The sequence below is a fragment of the Paroedura picta genome, chromosome 3 (assembly GCF_049243985.1).
Source record: "Paroedura picta isolate Pp20150507F chromosome 3, Ppicta_v3.0, whole genome shotgun sequence".
NCBI classification, from domain to species: domain Eukaryota; kingdom Metazoa; phylum Chordata; class Lepidosauria; order Squamata; family Gekkonidae; genus Paroedura; species Paroedura picta.
The window spans coordinates 138,496,108-138,522,716 of NC_135371.1; the positions used below are offsets into that span (position 1 = coordinate 138,496,108).

The following is a 26,609-nucleotide window of genomic DNA, read 5'->3' on the forward strand; positions in this document are numbered from 1 at the left end:
ACTCAGGCTGAGAAAGTCTACATCAGGTAAATATTTGGTATGGATATATTCAGTGGCTGGACAAGCTCTTTTGTTACTATAGTTGCCACAAGGAGCATAGTTAAAGAACAAATAGCAGGAGGGTCGTATTTGGAAGGTCAGTACTATCAATACAAGGGGAAATGACTGAAATTGGGGTTGGGAGAGTAACCTTTTGAGCTCTGCATGGGAGAAAGGGCTGAAGGGTAAGGACGCCAATTAAGGGGTACCAGCTTAATCACAGTGATGTCCTGTTGACTGAAAAAGCTTTTGGCAGCTAGAGAAGTACACAATGCTTATGGCTTCATTGTGCTACACATAAAATCCAAATACATAGGCAGGTCTATATAAGTCAGCCCACTACGGAGTTAACCGTCCTAAGTATTTCAGGCATCAGAAAGGTGTTGTACTTGCTGTGACATTACTATGGGAAGGGGCATCAAGAAGGAAACAGTAGCATGTATTCGTGTTTCTGGTGCTTCAGTAAAGAGCAGAAAAAGGAAATGACTGAATGGGGTTTGTTATCTTTTAAATTATAAACATGTGTTTATGACTCCAGGTCATAAACTTGCTTTGCTCTAGCCCGCTGTTATTCCTGCTTCTCAAAAGCTTGCACATAGTTTTGCATCATCTTGGTTGATTCTAACAAAAGGTATGACATGACTTGTTTTCGGTTTTGCCTTTGCATTGTTAATGTCAACAGTTAGCTAACTGCAACCTTTTAGCTAAGACATCAGATCAGTCGATACTGCCGGGGGCTTAGGATTTATTTTTATAAAGAGAAAGAAATTGCTTCTGAAGGCAAGTAGGATCACAATCATGCGATAGATGATAGATGGGTAGATAGATATAGCGAGAATGTGTTGATGTCCTTCAGAAACAATTCCTGAAATAAAAGAATAATTTTTTTTAAAGAACTGTAAAATGTTGATGTTAGTTAAATGGTTTGATGAAGAAGCTTCCAAAGTAACACAAGGCAACACGAATCCAAAGGGTGGGCCCAGCAGCCACAAGGATCCAGCAAGCCCCTTAGTCCAGTTTAGGCAGGAAGGTTTTGTTGTCCTACCATGACAAACAAGCATAGCTCAAGCCTATAAACCTCTGAATGGGTAGGAAAATAAATGAAGAGCACAGGATGGCCCTTAGCAGGGATGAGGAAGTACAGCAGATACTGAGGGAACAACCTCATATGGTCATTACAAACAACATGAAACAACCAATACCAGGTGATGAGATTTTGGTCAGCATACTGGAAAGGGAAGGATACAACAAAATTATCTCCAGGGCAGATACTTCATCGATTTTCTCCTCTGAGAACTCAAACGTCAAGGGGGAAAGAATCATATTCTCCTTTCCCAAATGTTGGCCGCATTCAGTCTGAAAAAAACCCGGTCCGTTGGGAAAACTAAGTTATTTAGGTTGAGTGTAATACTAGAACTGGCTCACATCACAAGACATTGCCTTGTGAATCTAAGAGTCCCTGAGAGGAAAGAACTGAGGGATCAAGGATTATATGGGAGGGGTAGTTTTCGTCAGAGTACCAGCCAAGAAATAAACAACCTCCTTGCTTACAGGAATGGCGGGTCTCCAGAAATACTTACTTGGACTAAAAGTTAGGGAGTACTAAGATTCGGCTAAAGGGGGCCTTTACCCCTTCCCCCTTTCCCAGTGAAGCAGGAAAGGAGAGGATTTGAATGAGGTGTGCGGTCCACACAGTTGTCTGCTAAGCTGACACTCCAAAACACATAGCCAGTAGCCACAGGAAAGTGCAATAACGTGGGGTTTGCTTTTAGTTGCTAAGACTTTGTTGCCTCCCTCTGTTCCTTGCTCGTTCAATGTCTGGAGTGTGTTCATTCCAGGAAAGGTTAGTTAGAACTGAACTGCTGAAGGGTGATGAAGTGCCAGCTATATTGATGGCTGTTCATTATCCTGCCATTTTCTGATTATAGCACTGTTTTGAAGCATGACGTCAGTGGATTAGGCAGGTCTTAAGAGGATTTGGGCAACCTTTGGCCTTAGCAGGTTTCCCACAGATGCCCACCTTCAGTAAAAAAAAAAAAAAAGTCACTATTAAACCAAACCACCACTGTCATGGACACTTCGCAGCATAAGGACATCGCCCTGGCTTTGAAGGAGCTTGGTTTCCAAGATCACTGAGGATGACTCTGTGTTCCCCCCTTTTGAGATAACAAGAGACTTGCTGCTACAGTAAAACATAGTTCTTTCTGTCCTAGCAGCATTAGGACACGCAGACCATTTCCGCAGTTCGGTGTTGTCTAGTTTGTTTTTTTCAACAAGTTGGGTGCTAAATTTAGAATCTATAATTGCGCCTGGCATTCTGCATCTGTGGTTTTCTTCTGTCACAGCTCAGGACTGAATGCGCTGTATATGTTTTGCATTTCCTTCTGAAGTGTGGGCAGTTCCACCCCTCATCAAATCCACCATTTAAAAAAAAAATGTAGCTTGCGCATGTGCAATAACGCAATCATGTGGTAACTATGAGGTAAGGGAACAAATAATAGGTGATTACGCAGTCCACTTATACGTTATGAAGAAACAAAGTTCCATGTGCTGTTTGAACCGCCCTGAGTCTCAGGGGAGAGCGTTATACAAATATAATAAAATAAATAAAATAATAAAATGTCAGTCACCCAAATGTTAGTTGCAGACACTTTCAGGCTGAAGTGCAATTTTGTATTCTACTTGCTTTTTGTTCCCTTCCTGCATGAGCCCAGACTTATCACGACCCCCTTCATCCCCTAGATTCCCGTGACACTCAAATCACACAAGCAAAGGTATATGTTTCTTGTGGCAATGTGCACACTATCACCATGCATGTGTGAACACAAAGCATGTTGGTTACCAATACACAACAGTTTATCAGCATGAAAGTGAACGCTAGGGTGACATGAAATAAACTAAAAAAAATCAACATTAGTCTAACAAAATTTCAAATCCAGGCTCAGCAATACAGCAATGTTCTGTGAACCAATTACCCATTTCACAGTACTATTTACCTAGGAAAAAGGAAAACTACAACTTCAGTTACATCTCTTAAACTGCATAGAGTTCTGGTGACAAGGAGTGTGACGAAAAACTAACGTGCCCGGTTGCGCCTTAAATTTTGAAAGTATGTTTAGATACTGGAGGGAGAACCAGGGGGAGGAAATGTGGAGTCCTAGTTCTCGGCTGCCTTACAATCCTCTTGAAAGAAAATTTTCTCCTGCAATCAATAGAGGAGAAAGATCAGGCAGAAAACAAAACCACACACAATAGCATTCTAAAGTGTTACATAAAAGCAGATCCAATTGTTATTCCAAATTTGCATTGTAACATGAATGTGTTCAAATTTTTTAAAAATATGGTAGGGAGAAGGAGTTGGGTGGGAGGAGAGGTGGGTAGTAGGCAGAGTTAATACATATGACACTACTAGAGGTGGGAATGGAAGAGCAAGACAGATTCAAATTTCAAGGACAGCCATGAATTGCCTTCCACGGGGGGGGGGGAAGGGATCACATATTTTGAAGATTCATAAATCATGGGGCAAGAAGGGGTTGCATTCAGATCTATTTCATAAGAGCCAGGTTTTTGTGTAGAAGTTTTCCTATTCCCAGGATCTTTAAGACCACTGAAATGAGATTTTCCTCTCCTGTGGAAAAGGTCCTACTGTTATCACTTAGCCTGTGAAGAAGCACCTGCATGCCTTAGAACCTGAAAGATTATGAAAAATAAGGCCAGCTGACTAACTTGCTAACTCCAGATTCTTACCCATTCATTTCCCCCTAAACACAAGATTACATTGGAAAGTCAAGGAAATTGGTACTGCAAAGGTTATACATCTGGATGACCAGCAAATGTCGGCCTGCTTCAAAGGCTGACTTTTACTATAGGATGTGGCAGAATTCCATTTGTTTAGAAAGCTCTTGAACGTGTGTGCTTGAAAAGTAATCTCTGGGTCCCTGCAGCCAGGAAAAGAAAATGTCAGCACAGGCTTGCAAGTTGATAAAGAATTGTGATTGATTATAAAAGAGCTAGTTTGGCATAAAAAAAAGGGAGCATCTTCAGCGTTGGCTTACTTTTTCTCTGTATTCAACAGAGTTCAATTGAGACCTAGCATTAGCATGCGTATATAGTATCTAAGTGCTTTCCAACAAAAACCATTTAGTGTTTTTCCTGACACTTATAGCTTTGTTTATCTGATGTACTTTGATGTAAAACTGATTGACAGTGATTTAAGGTAGCTTGAGAACTGTGACAATTTTGCTTGGTCCCTGGAGATCCTGCCAGTAGAAAGGCAATCTACACTTTTACTAATGAGCAGGGCTTATGGGGCATAAAATCTGTTTACAGTGCTTTCATAAGAGATACATCAAACCAAAGTATATCATACATGATGAAATAGTAGCATTTTGAAAGTCTGAAAAGTATCTCACTCAGTATGTCTAATGCAAGAGGAGTCACACCTAGTACAATTTTTGTCAAATGCAAATGTGGTGTTCGCATATATCATTCTGAATAAATAATGATACATGTATACAATATATCATTCAAGCTAACCTGACACATTTTAAGAACTTAACTGTTGCAATTAAAAATGTGCAATGCTTTATATTTTGTACTTACATACATGCAATCAGTGCAAAACACCACATTTGCATTTGATAAAAAATGTACTAGGAGCAAAAAAGCATTGCTTGTCAGGTCACAGTCTAAGCCCAAATGTTCTTTGCAAAATGGTAAACAAGCTGAAAAACTGGGTTATTAGTTGCTTTTTGGAGGATGCAGTGCAAGAGGTGCCTTGATGCAGTTTCCTAGGGCCAGGAACCCAGATACTAAGGGAGAAGAGACCTGAAGGATATCTGCTCCTAATAGTAAGCAGTCTTTGCTGTAGCTAGGCCATAAGCTGCATTGATAACAAAGGGGCTTTCTGTAATTATTACTGCTTGGATTCCAGATCCTGCAACTCAGCTGGGTGCTGGCCTTGCCTTTCAACATCGCTTTCTACTCTCAAATCTTGCCATTCTTGTTAAATGAAGTGCACAATGTACAAGTTGGGAAGTGAGGCTGACTCACCCAAGAGTTAAGCTCAGCTGGCAGACACTTGGCTGCCAGTGATGAGGGCAAGAGCCAAAGAGAATGGATCTGGGTGACTTGATTGGCAGGATGAGCAGCTAGCTCAGTGCAACAGGATTTACTGGAATTTGAAATCTGCCTGTGGTTTTAGCAGGCAATCAAAAGCTTCCTTCCTTGTATTAAATAGAAGATAATCTCAGGAAATGATGTAGTACTGAATTCAGCAGTAGGGGCCTGAGTATCTCCTATATCAGGGGTAGTCAAACTGCAGCCCTCCAGATGTCCATGAACTACAATTCTCATGAGCCCCTGCCAGCATTTGCTTATGGGAATTGTAGTCCATGGACATCTGGAGAGCCGCAGTTTGACTATCCCTGTCCTATATGCACCTCTACTCAGGTCAATCCCTCATGTTCTTGTAAGGAAGCCTATTGACTTGCCATAGGAATGCAGAAACAGCTCTGAAAGCTGCTCTAACTACAGCTTAATCTAACACACAAAAATGAAGATAATATATTACAATTATTATTTTTATTATTTATTATTATTATTGGATTTATATAACCCCCTCCCAAGTGATTCAGGGTGATGAACAACATAAAGCATATACAACAGATAATACATATGGTGATGACACCACAATACTTTCACACACCATAGGCTTACAACAATACTCATCTGCCTTTTACCAATACTGGTGAGACAATAATTTGGCAAATAACTCTGGCAAAGCAAAAGCTTTGTTTTTTTCTAAGAAATGGCATTCAATGACTTGGTCCATTGGAGATGCCATAATTGAACAAGTCAAAACATTTAAATATTTAGATGTTCCTTTTCATTATAACCTCATCTAGCATTCTCATTGCCTTAGCTACTGCTGCTGTTCATTGGAAGTTCTGTTTGCCACTGTCTCTGAACGTATTTGTACTTAGAGAGCAGGAACACCAAGAAGTCTTCCTAATCTTGGGGAAGAGAAAAACTGTGCATAGTTAAACGTATAGGAAAGCAAATCTTAACAAACACTGAAGTAATGCTGGGTAGAATCCCATGGTCAGAAACCCTTGAGATGGGAGTCAAAGAGGGATGGGAGTTTCTTAAAAGTGAAATATACTGAAGACCCAATCACAAACAATTCTTTTGAGATGGAAAAACAGGAGGAGCCTACATAAGCCAGGGTAGCTCCATAAACAGCTTTCAAAAGATGTAAGTAATAAAAATGCACTCATTTAGAAAATGAGGGCCTTATAACCACAAATTAATATAAACAAATAACCAATTCTTGTAGAGAGAGTGTTAGAAAATCTAAAGCTCAGTATAAGTTTAGTCTAGCAAGAAATGCTCAACACAACAAAAATGGTTATTTATGTTCAAAGTAAGAAAAAGAGTAAGGCCATGGTAGGACCTCACATTTCTCAGTCTTCTCTTGTGAGGTAAATGGTGCTTTACATGGCAATATGGCCAATAAACTAAACTAAATCATATCACATGATGAGGGATGGGAGTTGCAGCCTAGGATCACTGTAGGATTAGCCCATCAATACCTAGTTTATTTAAATGAACCTCTGGCCACATGAATTGCATCTAAGGGTTCTAAAAGAACTTGCTGATTGGATTTCTGAAGTACAAGTCATGTCAGACTAACCTTATCTCTTTTTTGCAAAACTTACTACCTTGATGGATCAGGGGAATGCTGTGGACATAGTCTATCTCGTATTCAGCAAAGCTTTTGATAAGGTTCCATGTGATATTCTTGTCATCAAGTTGGTAAAATGCAATATGGATCCTATTACTGTTAGGTGGATCAATAACCGGTTGACAGATCGTACCCAAAGGGTTCTTGTTAATGATTCGTCATCCTTTTGGAGAGGAGTGACAAGTGGAGTGCTTCAGAGATCTGTCCTGGGTCTTGTGTTGTTCAACATAAAGGATTTTGATGAAAGAACAGAGGGGATGCTTATTAAATTTGCAGATGGTACTAAACTGGGAGAAGTAGCAAACACAGCAGAAGACAGAATCAAGATACAGGATGATCTTGACAGTCTGGAAGACTGGGCTAAAATGAATAAGATGAATTTCAGTAGTGATAAATGTAAAGTTCTACATTTACATAGGAAAAATCAAATGCACCATTATAGGGTGGGAGAGACATATCTTGAAAGTAGTAGTGTGCAAAGAATCTAGGGGTCTTAGTAGACCATACACTGAACATGAGTCAGCAATGTGACTCAGTAGCAAAAAAGGTAAATGGGATTTTGGGCTATATCAAAAGAAGTATAGTGCTCAGTTTGCACAAGGTGATGGTACCACTTCATTCTGCTTTGATTAGACCTCACTTAGAATACTGTGTTCATTTTGGGGCACCACAGTTGAAGAAGGATATAGACAAACTGGAACATGTCCAGAGGAAGGTAACAAAAATGGTGAGGGGTTTGGGGACCCAAGTTCTATGAGGAGAGGTTGAGAGAACTTGATCTGTTTAGCCTGGAGAGAAGATAACTAAGAGGTGATATGACAGTCAAGTACTTCAAGTACTTGAAAGGATGTCGTATAGAGCGGGGGTCCTCAACCCCTGGTCTACGGACCGGTACTGGGCTGCGAAAGCCATAGTACCAGGCCGCCAGCAGCGGCGCCAGCCTCCCCCCCCGCAGCGAGAGGGGGGGAAGAGGCGGGCGCAGCCGCTGGCACGCCAGCAACACAAACGCGCACGTGCGGAGCTGCCACGCATGCATGTTTGTGCCCCTGCTGGCGAAAACACGCATGCGCAGCAACTCTGCGTATGCACGTTAGCGCCATCTAGTGGCGAAAACGTGCATGTGCGGCAACTGTGCATGCACATTTACGCGCAGCTGTGGTGGCCGGGCCGTGGCCTCTCCCCCACCCCCGGAGGCGGTCCCTGACCAGAAGGTTGGGGATCGCTAGTATAGAGGATGGAGCAGAGTTGTTTTCTGCTGCCCCAGAGGGTTGGACCAGAACCAATGGATTGAATTAATTCAAAATAACTTTTGGCTAAAAATCTGGAAGAAGTTCCTGAAAGAGCAGTTCCTCAGTGGAACAGGCTTCCTCAGGAGGTGGTGGGTTCTCCTTCTTTGGAGGTTTTTAAGCAGAGGCTAGATAGCCATCTGAGAGAAATGCTGATTCTGTTAACTTAGGCAGATTGTGAGTGGATGGGCAGAAGGGATTATGTCAGGGCTTGGCTCTTGTGGTATTTCTTGCATGCCCAGGGAAATGCTGATTGTCACTTTGGGATCAGGAAATGAATTTCTTCCAGGTCAGACTAGTCTGGGATCCAGGGTTCTTTTTTTTTGGGGGGGGGAGCATCTGGGCATAGAATTGGGGTCACTGTGCAAGGGAATTGGACTAGATGATCCTGGAGGTCCCTTCCAACTTTATGACTCTGATTTTATAAAAGGGATTGTTTGAGTCAGACCAGGACTGTTCATGTATGTGATATAACTACAATTCCCAACATTCACTTTCACTTTCCACTGCAGTGGCAGCATGGAGGACGATTTTGCTTGCCAAGTCAAGAAGATGGCCTTGGCCATGGGAGCATCCCTGACAGACAAGGATCTTGACCTGCTGCCTTCAGATATGAGGCATCATGGTAAGGGAAGAAGGGAACTGAATAATATAAGAACTAGTAATCAAGCCCGCTGTAATCAAAATACAGCGGGCGCCGGCCAGGGAGCCCCCACCAGCCGTGCGTCAGGCTGCCAGCAAGGGAGCAACTTAGGGCTAAGGGGAGCAAATTAGGGCTAAACTAAATATGCTGCTCATATTCTGTTACTGGAACACCAATCAGGCCTTTAAAAGCATTGATGGGTAGCCAATCTGGAAAGGGGTTATCCCTCTCATGGTGTTTGCATACTGGAAATCCCCTCCTTCCTCTGTGACTTTCTGGTAGAATGGGTCCTATACGGCAGTGGTCCCCAACCCCCGGTCCAGGGACCGGTACCAGTCCATGGATCAGTCGGCACCGGGCCGTGGTTCCTCCTCGTCTTCCTCCCTGGCTGCTGCCTCGGGGGCTGTCCTGACACTCTGCCGCCAGCTCACCTTTTGTGCTCTCCAGTGGCCGCCATGGCTGGGGCTCCCCCTCAGTGTGACACTGCGCAGCTGCTGCTGGCAGCACCCCCCAGTGGGCGGCGGGAAGTCAGGAGCGCCGGCAGGAAAGCAAGTGGAGCAGGGGCTCAGGCAGCAGCGATGTCCCTCGGCAAAAGACCCCTACCCCAGGCCTCAGTAAAATTGTCAAGTGTTGACTGGTCCCCGGTGATAAAAAGGTTGGGGACCACTGCCATACGGTACTGCTTTTTTCCCAACTGGGGCTCAAACCAGCCCAAGGAGCCTATTTCTGATCAGGGAAACCATACATGAGAAAAAGTTAACTACCATCTCCTCACAGTCATAATCTAGATAGCATGCCATGTATGTTTGGTTACTTGGTCCTTAGATGTTTCCTCAAATGATCATAAAACAAACATCGGATCTCCTCAAAAGCTACTAAGAAAATACTTTGCCTGAACTTGTTCAGGAGGGGAAGTTGGCTGAGGCAACACTGAATACAGCCTGGAGAAAAGGAGGTTGAGAGGGGACATGATAGCCCTCTTTAAGTATTTGAAAGGTTGTCACTTGGAGGAGGGCAGGATGCTGTTTCTGTTGGCTGCAGAGGAGAGGACACACAGTAATGGGGTTTAAACTACAAGTACAACGATATAGGCTAGATATCAGGAAAAAAATTTTCACAGTCAGAGTAGTTCAGCAGTGGAATAGGCTGCCTAAGGAGGTGGTGAGCTTCCCCTCACTGGCAATCTTCAAGCAAAGGTTGGATACACACTTTTCTTGGATGCTTTAGGATGCTTTGGGCTGATCCTGTGTTGAGCAGGGGGTTGGACTAGATGGCCTGTATGGCCCCTTCCAACTCTATGATTCTATGATTCTATGAATACAGAAGATTTCTATTGTATCTGATGGCTCCTGAGTGGGTGAAGCTTGTCTCCAGAAATTCACCTTCATTGACAAGGAGGACAGTTCTGCATCCATAGAGAGAGACAACTGCAGCTGAAAAATCACATTCAGCAGATGTGTATGGAATTAGGCACTCCAAGTAAACCTGTGCCTTTTCACAAGTGGTTTAGAAGCTAGTCACCTTCCCTTGACAATGTATGCACCTGTAAAATCACTCCCTATTTATAGATGGTAAGGATTTCAATGCCCTTTTAAATACAACAAACCTCCTTCCCTAATATGCCCTATGGCCCCAAAACAATAAAAAATTACCACATATTTGTTTGCAACTTTCCCAGCACATATGAACAGAGGAAAAAATATGCCATATGATTGTAAGGTAAAGGTATCCCCTGTGCAAGCACCAAGTCATGTCTGACCCTTGGGGTGACGTCCTCTAGCATTTTCATGGCAGACTCAATACGGGGTGGTTTGCCAGTGCCTTCCCCAGTCATTACCGTTTACCCCCCAGCAAGCTGGGCACTCATTTTACCGACCTCGGAAGGATGGAAGGCTGAGTCAACCTTGAGCTGGCTGCTGGGATCGAACTCCCAACCTCATGGGCAGACAGCTTCAGACAGTAACTCTGTGCCACAAGAGGCTCATGCCATATGATTGTAGGGCAAGAAATATGTTTGGTGGGAAATTAACAGCCCATTGCCTCAAGTGAACTAAAATAATATGTAAAAGGAAGAATTAAGGTGAAATGGGGAAATTCAGAACATTCATGAACAGGGGCCGTTTCACACATTACATAATTTAGGAAAAGATTCAAGATATTGAAAGTGCCCATCAACACACTACATATAAATGACTGTAATGCAGCCTCAAAGACCTATTTTTCTAAAGAAAAGCACTTTTGTAGGGACATATTGTGAATAGAAAATTAGCGGGTGGGAAAATATTTTTGCCTTATCAGCCATTTTTGTGCCTCAAATCGCCCCACTCTGAGCGGTTTTCCTCACATGAGAAAATCTTTGCTTACTATTAAAATAGGGACATTCTGAAGTGATTTAATGCAAAAGAACAACCAGGGGGAAACAGGTTAAAATCTCATTTAACTTTCCTAGAAATACCTTTCCCCTCAATATTGAATATATTCTTGTGTAATTTTTAAATTTTCCTCAGAAAATGTAATATGCGAATATTGTAACTGTGTTTGTGAATGCCCTGTTTGTACATTCGGTAGCAAATCCAGGTTCACCTTGTGTGAAGTGGCCCTTATAGGTAATTTTCATATGGAAAATCAAAACTTACCCACTGGTCTTCTATAACAACCAACAGCCAAAATCCACTTCACTTTAATAGTGTCGCTTTTCAAATAAAGGCCACATTCTCTGTTGCAGCTTCATTCAACTATGCCAAATTCTTCGACTATATGCAGAAGTATTTGACGTCGGATGAGCGGGAAGTGCACTTGAAAAAGGCTTTCCAGGTGCTTGACAAGGACGGCAGTGGCTTCATTGAATGGAATGAAATCAAGTAAGATAACTTTGCCCTAAGTCACTCACTGAGACACTCAGAAGGTGGTAATTGTCAGCTTTCCGCAGGGCCTGTAAAACGGAGCTCTTCCACCAGGTCTATGGTTGAGGCTGGGACATCAGGGACATCGCTCCCCCCCCCCAGGAGTTGGAGTGTACGCTACTCCCCTATCCTTTCCTCTTCACCTCTTTGATAATTGGGGGAGGGATGGGATTTTTAGCCGTCATGTTAGTAGATTGATGTTTTAATGGTTGTTGTTGTGACCCGCCTCAAGCCTGTCGGGAAAGGCGGGAAATAAATCTAAATAATAATAATAATAATAATAATAATAATAATAATAATAATAATAATAATAATAATCAAGGGCATATGTACTGGTGTTCTTCTTGTGGTTTGGGATAGGTCTTCATGTGGCAGCAAATCCAAACTGAAAATGATCTATCTGGGATGAGAATAACTTGCTTGATGTCTTGAGCTATTGAACCAGAAATGCAGTTGTAGGTCAGTATTGACAGTGTGTAGAGGTAGAGCTGGGCAATTAACAATCCCTTTATACCAACTACATGTGCATTTTAATTCTTTCTAGTGGTTCATCCTAGAGGCATTCATAGGAACCAGTGCTTTTTAGTAGTCACTTCCTGACATTTTTTTAAATATCATCCCATCCTCACTAATCTATCCCACCATAACTTTGACCCCTGTAGTTACCACATCCTCCCTTGCTCTGGTATACACTCCATAGACATTGATATATGCCCCATAGAAACCCAAGGTAATATACCTTTCATACAGGGAAGAATTCCTTTGAGCCAATATAGCTTGTTACACATAGTTACATCTTGCACCTGTTCGGGATAGAAGGGGTATGTAGCTCTATCTGACAGTTCTTGAGGGGGAACTTCCAGCCAATTCCTGAGCCTCTTCAGAGACAATTTGCTGTGGAATCCCTTTCTCCAAGGGAGGGCTTCAGCCTCCTACAGACTTGCACCCGGTTTCTCTTCTGCCCTTTCGTTCACACTTAAAATCTAAGGTGTTTGCTCCCAAAAGCCCAGTTAAGTTAGGGCCTGGTAATCTTGAGAGAGAGAGAGAGAGAGATCTGCTTTGGGCCTGTATTAAAAATGTAGAAGGAGCCCTGGTCTTTGTTGCACCAGGTCATCTCACTCCAGGACCACACCCTGGGATGCCTACTCAGCTGTTGCCCTATTAAAAGGTATTTTTAAAAAAAAAATCACAACTCTTTGGAAAAGATTCTCTTAAGACATTTCCATCTTAAATGCTATAATAAAGTGGTAAGGTAAAGGTATCCCCTGTGCAAGCACCAAGTCATGTCTGACCCTTGGGGTGACGCCCTCTAGCGTTTTCATGGCAGACTCAATACGGGGTGGTTTGCCAGTGCCTTCCCCAGTCATTACCATTTACCCCCCAGCAAGCTGGGTACTCATTTTACCAACCTCAGAAGGATGGAAGGCTGAGTCAACCTTGAGCCGGCTGCTGGGATTGAGCTCCCAGCCTCATGGGCAGAGCTTTCAGACTGCATGTCTGCTGCCTTAACACTCTGCGCCACAAGAGGCTCTTAATAAAGTGGTAAAACCCATTAAAAACCCCAAAGAGTGACCAAACACCAGATCCCCTAAAATATTTTTAAAAGCACGGAGTAAAAAAGAACAAATTCGAGTGCCTCTCATTCTTAGTCATTAATTTGGGGTTGCCAACTGTGGGTCAGGAAATTCCTGGAAATGTTGGGAATGGAGACTGGGGGGGGATTTCAGAGGGGTGCAATGCCACAGAGTCCACCTTCCAAGGCAGCCATTTTCTCCAGGGAATCTGATCTCTGTTGTCTGGAGATGAGTTGTAATTTCTGGAGCTCTCCAGACACCTTCTGGAAGTTGGTAGTCCTGGTCATTAATCTTCCCCCCTTTGCTTCTGCAGCCCACTATCTTCTGGGGAGAAGAAAAAGGATACCCCCAGAGAGCAACACTTACTGAGGTGGGGAAGGAGCCTTCATCCTCCCACCTGAGCAGAACAGCCTGTTGGAATAAGCCTTAGCCTGCCTTGGCTCTCCTGTGGGCAGAAGAGTCACACAATCCCCTTCTGTCTGATTCATTTTTGCTTATTCTGCCCATAGGTACATCTTATCCACAGTGCCCAGCAACATGCCCGTGGTGCCCTTATCAGATGAAGAGGCTGAAGCCATCATCCAAGCAGCTGATACAGATGGAGATGGGCGGATTGATTTCCAAGGTGGGCAGTGAATGTACCATAAGGACTGTTCATCTGACTATTACTTTAGTCTCTCTGAAACAGAGAACATGCTTAGGGCCAAACTATAGGTGACACTGAATTCTGAGTTTGTATTTCCAGGCATTTTACTTGATGTTTTAAAAGCAATCGTGAGCCTGTGTGAGAGAGATGGGTGGTTATGAATTTCAGCTCTAGGGCAGAGGAAGATCAGCACTTTCTCTACATGCCATTTCCCTGGGCTGCCATGACCTCTGGTGTGTGTGTGGTGAGACAGACACCATAGGGGTACCATTTTCCCCCCTAGTGGGATTTAAAGAAGCTAGAGAGAACAAGTCCAGTTGGAAAACTGCAGAAGTGAAAGGCGCCTCCACCACCCCCACACACCACCCCCCCCACACACACACATACACTTTATGGTGCTCCTGCCCTAATCCATGTCTTCCCCAGCTCTTTATTAGAGCTAGATCACACCTGTGGAACTTAAAACACTACATTGCAAAATAATATGTAGGTTGGCCCTGAAATATAGCCAGTTAGCATAGAGGTGGCACCAATCCCCATATCAACTGTTTCAGAGAAGATAAGAAGAGATATTGGATCAGACCAATAGTCCATCTAGTCCAGCACCCTGTCTCACACGGTGACCAACCAGTTCCTCTGGACAGCCAACAACAGGGCATGGAGGTAGAGGCCTTCCCTTGAGGGTGCCTCCTCATTCTGGGATTAGTGCCTCTAAATATGGAGGTTCCCCTCAGTCACTACGGGTACTAGTTATTGATAGATTTATCCTTCGTGAAACTATGTGATCTCCTTGAAAGCAAGCTTGATATAGTGGTTAACAGTGGTGAACTCCAACCCGGAGAATTGGGTTTGATTCCCACTCTTCCACATGCAACTAGTTGGGTGACAGTGGACCAGTTACAGTTCTCTCAGCTTCCTCAGCCCCACCTGCCTCACAGGGTGTCCGTCATGGGGACAGGAAGTGTAAGACTCCTTTGGGTAGTAAAAAGTGGGGTACAAAAAACAGCTCTCTTTTAAAGCTGTTTATTCCTGTGACCATCATTACATCATCTGGCAGCAAATCCCACACTTTAATAACTCTCAGTGTAAAGTAGTATTTCCTTTTGTCTGTCCTGAACCTACCACCCATCAGCTTCACTGAATGCCCTTGAGTTCTAGTACTTTGGCAGAGGGAGAAAAAATGTACTTTGTTCATTCTTATGTATAATTTTGTAAATTATGTCTCCCCCCCCCTTAGTTGCCTCTTTTCTAAACTGAGAAGTCTTGGACTTTTCAAACTTTCCTCATACGGAAAGTGCTCCAACCCCTTAATCATCTTGGTTACTCTCCTATGAATGCTCTTCTATGTCCTTTTTGAGATATGGTGACTAGAACTGCACACAGTATGCCACCTTTAAGGCCACACGTGGTCTGGGCCCAGTGTACCTGAGGGATCACCTCTGCCTACACCCCTCAAAGAGCCTTGCGCTCTACCACCTCCTGGTGGTTCCTGGCTCCTGGTGGTTCCTGGCTCCAAGGAAGCCCCCTTGACCTCAATCAGAGCCAGAGTTTTCTCCATCCTGGCCCCCACCTGGTGGAATGAGGAGATCAGGGCCCTGATGGAACTTGAACACTTCCGCAGGGCTTGCAAAAGGGAGCTCTTCCACCAGGCATTTGGTTGAGATCAATCTGAACCACCGCTTCCCATTGGCCCCCAAGCCTCCCTCTGTTGACAATCAATAGAAATCCACCCAACCTCAGTATGATTAATCTTCCCTAGTTCTATACCATTCCACATATTGTTTACTGTTATCACTACATTATTGTTACTGTTATGTTATCACCACATTACAAACTGAATTATCTGCATCATTCTTTTTTCATGTAAACCGTCCTGAGACTTCAGGGAGGTCGGTATATAAATAAATAAAATAAATAAATAAATGAGGCAGCACCATAGCTCTATACAGTAAATTATAATATTAGTCATATGATTCTTAATCCTTCTCCTAAAAATCCCTAACATTGTGTGATGCTGATGTCAGTCATGTCCAACTCTTGGTGATCCTATGGCTCAGCAGTCTCCATGTCTTTTGATCTTGCACTGCTTCTTTTAGTTGCATCATGCTATGTCCAGTGTCTATTTTGATTGTGTCTAACCATTGTGTTCTTTAACAAGATTTGAGTCCAATAGCACCTTTAATACCAATAAAGATTTATTCAATCTTTGTGAGCTTTCATGTGCATGCACACTTCCTCAGACATGAAAACTCACACCCTGAATAAATCTTTGTTGGTCTTAAAGGTGCTTATTGGACTCAAATTTTGTTTTGCTACTTCAGACCAACATGGCTACCCACTTGATCATCGTGTTCTTTGTCTGCCTGGTTTCCTTTTATCACTGATCAATCCTAGCATAATTGAGCCGGAGTTTTTTTTTTTTTTTTTTTTTTTGCCTTCTAGAGATAGATCAGGTTTTATGTTTTCTAGTAGTTCCTCATTTGGGCCTTTTGCTATCCATGGAATCTGCAGAAGCCTTCTCCAGCACCAGAATTCAGTTCTCCTCTTGTCTAATTTTTTCATTATCCAACTTTCATAGAGATGATTGGCTACTGGAAATATGCTAGATCTAACTAATATACACTTGGTAATCTTGGTTCAAACTTATCATTGCTGAGCGACACAGCAACTTGACATTTTATTTCCATACTGCAGTCACCATTCTTATCAAATGGTGATCCAAGAAAACTGAATTCTTGAATGCATTCAATCTCTTTGTCATCAATTGTAATTGTGACATGTCTGTTTTTGCACTTATTTTTGACTTTTTAGTGTTTAAGAAGAGGCCAAACTTCTGGCTTTCTTCTCTGATTTTTGTAATCTGCAGCTCTAAGGGCATTTCCGCACCCTTTAAATGTAGTGAAATGCTTACCTTATGTAGTTGTTATATTCCGTCCCCTCCATATGGGGTCACCAACATCCAGCATTTAGGCAGTAACCAGCTGGCTACATCTTTCATTTTAAAGCGTTAGTTGAGGAATTGCATAAAGTAGCCTATTTAGTGTGAGCTACAGGAGAACAGCTAGCAGGCAACCAGCAGAGGGAAGGTATGGAGGCTCAAACGTGCTAAAGGCACGTGTCTCATCCCGCCCTCGCACCCGCCTCCCTCTCCCTTGTTCCTGGGGCCTGGGAACAAGTCTCTCCCCTACAGTCTCCTCAGCCATCAATCCAGCCTGCTCTGCGATTTCACCAACCGCTGTGAATTGAGCTTGCCTAAGTAAACAGCACTGAGCTGCTAATCACACAGTCTGAAACAAAGCAGCACTTCACTTGGATCAGGCCAAGATCAGTCCTTCTCTGGCTTTCCCGAGCAGCAGCAGAGCTGGTCCTTCAGCTTGAGTCATTCTCTCACACACACACACACCACCCCCATCTTCTCCCGCTCACTCTCAGTCTTTCCGCCGGGAGACTTTGATAGCTGCAACTGATTAAAGGCTGCATTTGTTAGCCAGTTTCTTCCTTCTTTTGCTTTGCTTTGTTTTCTCCGGAGACAAGAGGTGGGGGGGGGGGCTTTCCCCTGCCCATGTTGTGATTTTTTTCAGAAACTGTTAGATGCAACACAGTCCTGTTATCCCCCCCCCCCCCCCCGGTTCTTGGGAAGCGCAAATGATGGGACTTTAGTATTATTATATGTTCTTTGTCTGCCTGTTTGCAACTTTCACATATTTGTTTGCAACTTTCCCAGCACATATGAGCAGAGGAAAAAATATGCCATATGATTGTAAGGTAAAGGTAAAGGTATCCCCTGTGCAAGCACTGGGTCACGTCTGACTCTTGGGGTGACGCCCTCTAGCGTTTTCTTGGCAGACTCAATATGGGGTGGTTTATCAGTGCCTTCCCCAGTCATTACCGTTTACCCCCCAGCAAACTGGGTACTCATTTCACCGACCTCGGAAGGATGGAAGGTTAAGTCAACCTTGAGCCGGCTGCTGGGATCGAACTCCCAGCCTCATGGGCAGAGCTTCAGAGAGCATGTCGCTGCCTTACCACTCTGCGCCACAAGAGGCTCCAGTTCTTCTTTAGTTTCTAACTAAAGTCATCAGCATGCTGAAGATTATTTAAATTATTTCTTCCAATCTTAACTCCAATATTTGATTTTTCGTGTTCAATCTTTGAGAGTGAATTTCCTTTCTGCACGTGTATAGTTCTTCTGTGTATTTCCACCACATGTTCTTAATGATCTGCTGGTCAGTCAGTTCCTTCCCTTGTTTGCCATTGATGATACTTTTGCGAGCAGCAAATGGCATTTGGAAACTTTTGACTTGTGTGAACACATTTCTTATGTGTCCCTTTTTTGTAATCATCTTCTAACTGCTTGCATTTCTGGTTAAAGTAAGTTTCACTGTCTATTCTTGCTGCCATTTGAAAACCTGTGTTTAATTTTCTTGCTTCCTCCCTTTTGCCCGAAGTTTTTGCTGTTTTTCTACATTCGGCTATTCTTATATTTTCATCTGAGAGCCATTTTGATCTTTTCTCTGGCTTCTTGTATGGTATGTGTTTGACAGCTGTTTCAACTATAGTCAAATGAATTTCCTGCCACAGTTCATCAGGCATTTTTTCTGCTGTGTCCAATAGTTGAAATCAATTTTTCACCCCCACTGCATATGTGATTGGAATTTTATTTATATCAAAATTTCTTAGACTAGCTGTCTTCTTGATGTTGCAGAGTTTTGTTTTGATTTTAGCCAACAACACTTCATGATCTGATCTGCAATCGGCACTTGGTTATGTTTTGACAGCAAGGACCAAGCTGGACTATCGTCAACAGCATAAGTTATAGTCAGTCAGGTTTTTATACAGTTGATTTTGTGATATCCAAGTGTAAAGATGACAAATGCTCCTTGAACTAAGTGTCCACAATGCAAAACAGATTTTTGTAACCAAATGGTACCCCACGATCGCCTGCATCATTCTTCTCTCCAAGTCTGAAGTTGCCAGTAATGCTTAACAAAAGGTTTGCCTTTTTCACTGCTACAGTACATCCTTAATTGAGCTACCCAGTATGACCCTCAGATTATTTTTCCTTCTTAGCCTCAGCAAGTTCAGAGTAGATCCCATTAGTCTATACTTGAAGCTGGGAATTTTTTGTCCCAGTATACATCACCATGCCAACATTGAAGTTGATTTGCCATATTGTTGCCCTCTCGCCCAGTCAGTGGAGGTCCTCTCGGAGCTCTTCACAGCCTTGATTATCAACATTAGTATTTTTGAGTCATCTGCAAACTTAGCCATTATACTTCTCACCCCTAGTTCCAGACCATTTAAGAATAAATTCAGAAACAGAATCATGCAGGTCTGGAAGAAAACAGAGGACCATCCAGTCCAGCCTCCCACTTTTTCAGGGACTTAAAAACACACAATCTCCTCTTAAAAACTTCCAATGAAGGTGATTCCACTACCCTCTGAGGCAGCATCTTGCATCTACAAATAGCATTTTCTAATATTTAAGTGGAACCTTCTTTCTCATAATTTGAGCCCATTGCTCCTAGTCCTTGTCTCTAGAGCTGTAGTAAACAAGTTGGCTCCATCTTCAGCATGTCTACTTTTTATATAATCAAACACAGGATCTCCCCTTTCCCTCCTCTTCTTCAAGCTACATATACACAACTCTCTCAGCCTCTCCTTCTAAGGCATGGATTCCAACCCCTCAACCATCCTAGTCACCCTTCTCTGATCACATTCCAATTTGTCCAATTTCTTGAACTGAGGCACCCAGAACTGGACACAATATGTCAATGAGGTCTAACCAGTGGGGAATATAATGGTATTATAACTTCCCTTGCTCTAAATAAGGTTTCTTGAATGGACGAGACTTAATTTTTTATACATGTTTTTAAAATTGTTAAACATTTATCTGGTGATATGGCCATGCATGGTCATGTTGTCCTGCCCTCCCCAGTGACCAATGATGGGCCTGGAAGGGCAGGGGCCCCGACTGGGAGTGTATACAGCTATGAAACCCAACCATAATCTGCACGATCACACCACTTCTAGGGGTTCTCGAAGCCTGAAGAATGTTTCAAGGGGTTTCTTAATGGTAAAAAAGTTGAGAAAGGCTGCTCTAGATTCTATGCTCCTAACAATGCAGCCTTATATCCCATTAGCCTTCTTAGCTGCTGTATCACACTGTTGACTCACATTCTATGGTGTATCAGAACACCTAAATATCATTCACATGCACTACTATCAAGCCAGGTATCCCCCATCTTATATATATGCATCATATTTTTGTTACCGAAATGTAATACTTTACACTTCTCCCTATTAAAATTTATTTTGTTGTCTATGGCCCAATCTATCTAGATGACCTTTCCTCTGGGGTATTAGCCACCCCTCCCAATTTAGTGTCATGTGCAAATTTGATCAATGTACCCTCTAAATCATTAATGAAAATGTTAAACAATATTAGCCCCAGCAGAGAAGCCAGCAGTACACCACTGGTCACCTCCTCTCCCTCTAAGACGAAGATGAACCATTGATGTGTACCCTTTGAGTTCTATCAGCCAGACAATTACAAATCCATTTAATGCGACCTTCTCCATTCCTAATGTTTCTAACTTTCTCACAAGATATACTATATCCACCACATTTCTTTATCTACTAAACTAGTCACTCTATGAAAAAAAGAAATGAGATTAGTCTGGCAGGACACATTCCTGAGGAATCCATATTGGCTTTGATTAAGCACCACATTATCCTCTAATCCTCTAAGTGCAGCCTCTTGTGGCGCAGAGTGGTAAAGCAGCTGACATGCCGTCTGAACCTCTGCCCGTGAGACTGGGAGTTCAATCCCAGCAGCCGACTCAAAGTTGACTCAGCCTTCCATCCTTCTGAGGTTGGTAAAATGAGTACCCAGCTTGCTGGGGGGTAAACGGTAATGACTGGGGAAGGCACTGGCAAACCACCCCGTATTGAGTCTACCATGAAAACCCTAGAGGGCGTCACCCCAAGGGTCAGACATGACTTGGTGCTTGCACAGGGGATACCTTTACCTTCATCCTGTAAGTATTTATACACTGCCTATTTAATTATCTTCTCCCAAACCTTTCTTGGTACCAATGTTAAACTGACTGGGCAGTAGTTGTTGGGCACTTCCCGCCCTCCTTTCTAAAAAAATTAGGATCATATTTGCTCTCCAGGACTTCTCAAAGGTAATTGCTAAAGGTTCTGAGATTTCCCCTGCTAATTCTTTCAACACTTTTGAATGTAATTCATCAGGCCCTGGAGATTTAATTTTATTTAGAAGCCAAATATTTCTGTACAACATCTTTATATAAGTTCTATAATTCAGCCCTTTCCCAATATTCTCTACTTCATTTCCCCCTAGTTGAATATCTTTTTCATTATGAGAAAACACTGAAACAAAAAAGTTATTAAACACTTCTGCCTGGTCACCATCTCCTCTTATATAACACCGTCATCTCCACACAAAAACCTACCAACTATTTTTCCTTTTGCTACAGATAAAGCAAATTAACTCTTATTATTTTTAACTCCTCTAGCAAGAATGGGCTCATTCTGGGCCTTAGCTTTTTAAACCTTCTTCCTATTTTTCTTGGCTATTTTTTTAAAATGCTTTTAAAAATTTCCATTTCATGAACATGTCCCTTTTAAATCTTATCTCATTTAGGAGTTCTGTAGCCATTCATCTTGGGGAAGGCACTGGCAAACCACCCCGTATTGAGTCTGCCATGAAAACGCTAGAGGGCGTCACCCCAAGGGTCAGACATGACTCGGTGCTTGCACAAGGGATACCTTTACCTTTTAGCCATTCATCTTGTCTTCTTTTAACATTTTCCATTCCTCTGCTACATTGGAATTGTTTGAAATTGTTCCTTCAGTATCTAATTTTTAAGAAATTCCTGCCCATCATTCGTTCTCCTGTCTTTTAGTATACCTACCCATGAAATCACCCCAGTACTTCCCTTACTTTATTAAAATCAGCAGTCTTAAAGTCTAAAATATGTGTCTGACTATTCTTCTTCTTAACTCAGAATCCCAAAGTTCAAGAGGACATAATAATTCCAAACTAGATAACCCACCTCCTTCACCTTATAAACCAAATCTTATTTATTTCTTAAAATTAGACCTAATACAGCTGAACCCCTTATAGTGTCTTCTATCGTTTGAACAATAAAATTGTCTGCAAGGGAGATAAGGAATTTATTAGACCTAGCAGTCTTTGCAGAGTTCAACCTCCAGCAAATATTAGGATAATTAAAATCCCTCTATCTACTAGATCCTTAATATTTGAAAGTTTAATCATTTATTTAAAAAAAAAACATCATCCAAATCTTCAAATTGACATGTTGGTCTATAATAGACCCTACCAAGACTTCTGTACTATTTTTCCCAACTTTAACTTTCACCTAAATGAATCATAGAATCATAGAGCTGGAATGAGTCACACAGGCTATCTAGTCTAATATCCTTCTCCGTGCGTTGGCTGCTTCGGGCTGGAACGGCCGCTTCAGCAGCCAAAGCATACAACCCTACTTTCCACATTGAAAACATCTCCCCTTTATTCCTTTGTCATCCAAAGGCCCTGCTGCTTCTCTGCTGGTTTCCTTCTCTGGATATATTTTTTAAAACATTTATTGTTTGTTTCCATGCTTTTAGCACCCACTTTTCAAAATCTCTTTTTGCATGCTTAACTATTGACTTACATTTATTTTGCCAGAATCTGGTATACCTCCAATTAATAGGGACAAACTTTCCCCTTTTAAAAGGAAGCCTCTTTACTTTTTATACCTTTTTATACCTTATTTATATTTATTTATTAATAGTTGGATTTATATACCGCCGTTCGCCAAAAGGTCTCACGGTGATTCACAATAAAATATAAAATTAAAGTAAAATCACATAAAGCTCCATAAATACCCCATTATTACAATAAAAAGATGGCATTCTATTCTATAACTCTCCCCATTTTCCCCGCTTGTTCAGAGAGAGGCTGGACATTAATTCTGTAAGAGAGAGTGGAGAGAAAAACTGGCTGATGGATTAGGGGTCTTGGATGGAACCCGGGCTCTGCCCTGGCCTCAACCAAAGGCCTGGCAGAAGAGCTCTGTCTTACAGGCCCTGCGGAAAAATGGTAGTTCCAACAGGGCCCTTATTTCCTCCGGGAGCTCATTCCACCAGGTTGGGGCCAGGACCGAAAAGGCCCTGGCCCTGGTTGAGGCCAGGCGAACGTCTGGGGGCCCAGGACCGTCAGTAGATTCAAACCCACAGAGCGGAGAGCCTGTGGGGGGCATAAACAACCAAACGGTCCCACAGGTAAGTAGGACCCGAGCCGCATATGGCCTTAAAGGTTAATACCAACACCTTAAACTTGACCCGGAAACAGATTGGTAACCAATGGAGGTGATGGAGTACCGGCTGAATATGGGCCCTCCAAGGTGTCCTAGTGAGGACCCTAGCTGCCGCATTTTGTACCAGCTGTAACTTCCGGATCAGAGTCAAGGGTAGACCCGCATAGAGCGAGTTACAGTAGTTTAGTCTGGAAGTGATTGTTGCATGGATCACAGTGGCTAGGTGTTCCGAGGACAGGTAGGGCACTAGTAGCTGGGCCTGGCAAAGATGAAAAAAAGCCGTTGGGGCTACTTTTGTGACTTGAGCCTCCATAGACAGGGAGGCATCAAAAGTCACTCCCAAGTTCCTGACCACTGATGTAGATGTCAATTGTACACCATTCAGGCATGGGAGGCGTGCTTCCTGGTCCTGCCCTCTTCTGCCCAGCCACAGGACCTCCGTCTTGGAGAGGATGAGTTTCAGGAGACTCTGCCTGAGCCATCCAGCCACTGCTTCCAAACAACTGCCGAATGTATCTGGGGAGGGGGGGGGAGGCCGGCCGGCCGTCCATTAGGAGATAGAGCTGGGTGTCATCTGCATATTGGTGGCACCCTAGTCCATAACCCCAAACCAACTGGGCCAGAGGGTGCTTGACTCACATTATTACCTACACAGGCCTGCTTTTATTATTATTGTTGTTGTTATTATTATTATTAATTTCAATTTGTTCCCCGCCACTCCCAATGGCTCATGGCAGGTTACAGTGTCTTAAAATCCCATTAAAACTCCCATTAAAAGTCTTAAAACCATCACAACATGGCGGAGCAAAAATCTCCTTCCTATCCCCATTACTAAAAGGGGTGGTGGAGGAGAAGGAAGTCATTGATGTTAAGCCCGGGGGGGGGGAGCAGTCGATGTACCGCACTGACCCCAGCAGTTCTGGGCAGCGGTTCTGGGCAGCAATTTGTAACCAATGCAGCTGCCTCAGTACAGGCTGGATATGGGCCCTCCAAGGTGTGCCAGTGAGGACCCTAGCAGCTGCGTTTTGCACCAACTGAAGTTTCCGGATCAAGGATAAGGGTAGGCCCGCATAGAGCGAGTTACAGAAATCTATTCTGGGGGTGACTTGGCAATGCCTTTTAAACTTTTCTAACCTTTGTGGGGGGGGGGCTTCAGTTAACAAGTAATCTAGTCCCCAACAGAGACTTACACACTTATAGACTGAATTCTATGCTACTATAATTTAAAATATAACAGGTAGCCTAGTCCCCTTAACAGAGACTTATGCACTAATTCTTTACTACATCAATCTTCCAGCAACACAAGTATGTAGTCCAAGAATCATTCACAGGAGGAATGTATAATCTATCATAGAACTGAGACCCCCTGGAGCACTAATACCTAGAAATATCTTCATGATTGAATTTGTGTGGTTTCACAACGTTCAAAGTAAAGAACCTCAAGCCATCTGCTATATGTTTCTGTTGAGTGAAGTATAATATTGGTGGAATTTCTTCCTTAGGATGTCAACTTTTTTGATCTGTGCTCACCAGTTCTAATCTTTATTGAGCATGCTGTTGTTCAGAAACCTTAAACAGACCCTTTTGGAACCAAACCCACCTACTCTGGATGATTTCTGTTTTCCATTGCAGAATTTTCTGACCTCGTCACAAAGGAGAAGATTCCAAAGAAAAAATAGAAGACGAGCAGATGAGCCTCTTCCAATTTTCCCTACTCAGAGTGTTTGTGCAGGGTGGGGTACAGGAGCTTGCCTATCTGTTCTTTTTGTAAGAGCACTTCCCTATTACTTTGCAGGACTGGAGGAAGGGAATCTGCTGTCAGAGTCAGGGTTTCCCCCCTGAGGACATGAAGATTTCAGATGGAGTCAGTTCTGCTCTCTCTGAGCTCTCTCCTCACCAGGGAGTCCATTATGAAATTCCTAATACCCCTTGAAATATTTCCATGAGATGTGTGCGCGTGTGTGTGTATCTCACAGGCTTATTATCTGACCCAATATACACTTCAGCAGTAGAAGACTCCACAGGGTAAAATCCCATGCTTCAAATCCTTGGGAAAATAGTTACCAAAGGTTCAGGCTCCCACTGGCTTTGTGGCAATGCACTACTCACCCCTTGCCCATCAGCTGCAGCTTTCCCTCCCTTTAAGGTCAGTCTGTCTATTGTCATTGACTCCTGCCTTTGCCATAGGTGAGTCTGTTTGTCTGAATGCATGATATCCAATAGTTACATCCCTGCATTAGGCAGGACAAGTGATGTGCTCCTAGCAGGGTGTTTTCTTTCTTAACCCCATTGCCATCCTTCTAGAAGAGAGCAATAAAAGCCTAATAGATTGGCTACTTTTGTCACAGTCTGGGGGAAAGCCAATAAAGCCATTCTCCTGTGTTAACTCATTGGCTGCTGTGTCCTTTATCTGATCCTCTCTTTTGCATACTAGAAATGGGAGGGGGGAGCACGAGATGTGTGAAATTCCGCAGAGTAGGTCCCTTTAGTATGTCAAAGGGGCTATTTATTTTATTTCATTTCGGCTTCTATAAATAAAAGGCTTGTAGCGGTTTAGAACTAAATATAAACACCATAAAACAATGTTAAAGGTGAATGGAAGTAGGTGGGACAAGGAAAACTGACAGTAAATTTCACATAAAGAAAAGGCTAACTCAAAATCAACCCTCAGTAAAAAAAAAATGTGTTGGTACCAGCCGACAGCTGATAGCCCCTGGAAAAAGATTCAGAGTCGGTGTGCCTTTTCATCTAGATAGGAGCTGAGGGGAGTCCGAGCAGAGATTCCGCATCTGGGAATTGAGCGCGCTTCAGACTCCCCCTCCCCTTCCTCCTTTATTGTTACAGTCTTAATCCCCCTGTATTCTGTGCGTATGTTTATCTATACTACAAGGTTATACATTAACATACATTAAGCCTACCGCATACATTCAGCCTACATGGCATTCCCCTTTTCTATATGGAGTTGTTTTTCAGTCTTCTGGACTTTAGGACCCATAGCTCTGTTCCTGTCAACGTGGCCGTATTTTTCCATACTCTGCACATCCTCCTTCGGTCACTCAGCGGTCAAAATGGCTCCGCTTTGGTTCAGTACGCTGAATGATTCCCACATGCCCACTTTTCTTTTAATTGACAGGCAATCATATCTCTAGTGGGCACCACCTGATATACAGGCGCTGTGAAGTTGTATCTGGAAACGGCTTTGGCCGATTTGTTTGCATGAAACGAATCAGTGCACTGTGTCATCAAAGACGGAATACATTGTAAGCAACAGCATCCTGTTATAAATACACAAATCACACATATTATTCCCACTACCACTTGTCGCAGCCAGATTCTACTACTACAATAGGGATAATGTTTTAAATTTTCAAAACGTTTTTGTGATGCATTGTATCCTCTCATATGTTTGTTATATATAACATT

General features: G+C 42.9%; 1 protein-coding gene across 1 annotated transcript; it reads left to right on the forward strand.

The window, feature by feature from the left end:
- On the forward strand, positions 1-25,572 carry PVALEF (parvalbumin like EF-hand containing). The gene is made up of 5 exons (XM_077324355.1): positions 1-26; positions 8,583-8,695; positions 11,439-11,574; positions 13,700-13,815; positions 24,819-25,572. Exons 2-5 carry the CDS (start codon positions 8,590-8,592, stop codon positions 24,863-24,865), a joined length of 405 nt encoding a protein of 134 aa, XP_077180470.1. The 5' UTR covers positions 1-26; positions 8,583-8,589; the 3' UTR covers positions 24,866-25,572.
- The last annotated feature ends 1,037 nt before the right edge of the window (positions 25,573-26,609 follow it).

What these genes read in the sequence shown, in the direction of transcription:
- PVALEF (XM_077324355.1), top strand. Translation starts at nt 8,590, where the DNA reads ATGGAGGACGATTTTGCTTGCCAAGTCAAGAAGATGGCCTTGGCCATG. An exon ending in ATTGAATGGAATGAAATCAA is followed by an intron (nt 11,575 to 13,699) that starts GTAAGATAACTT and finishes TTCTGCCCATAG; the next exon opens with GTACATCTTATCCACAGTGC. An exon ending in TGGGCGGATTGATTTCCAAG is followed by an intron (nt 13,816 to 24,818) that starts GTGGGCAGTGAA and finishes TTTCCATTGCAG; the next exon opens with AATTTTCTGACCTCGTCACA.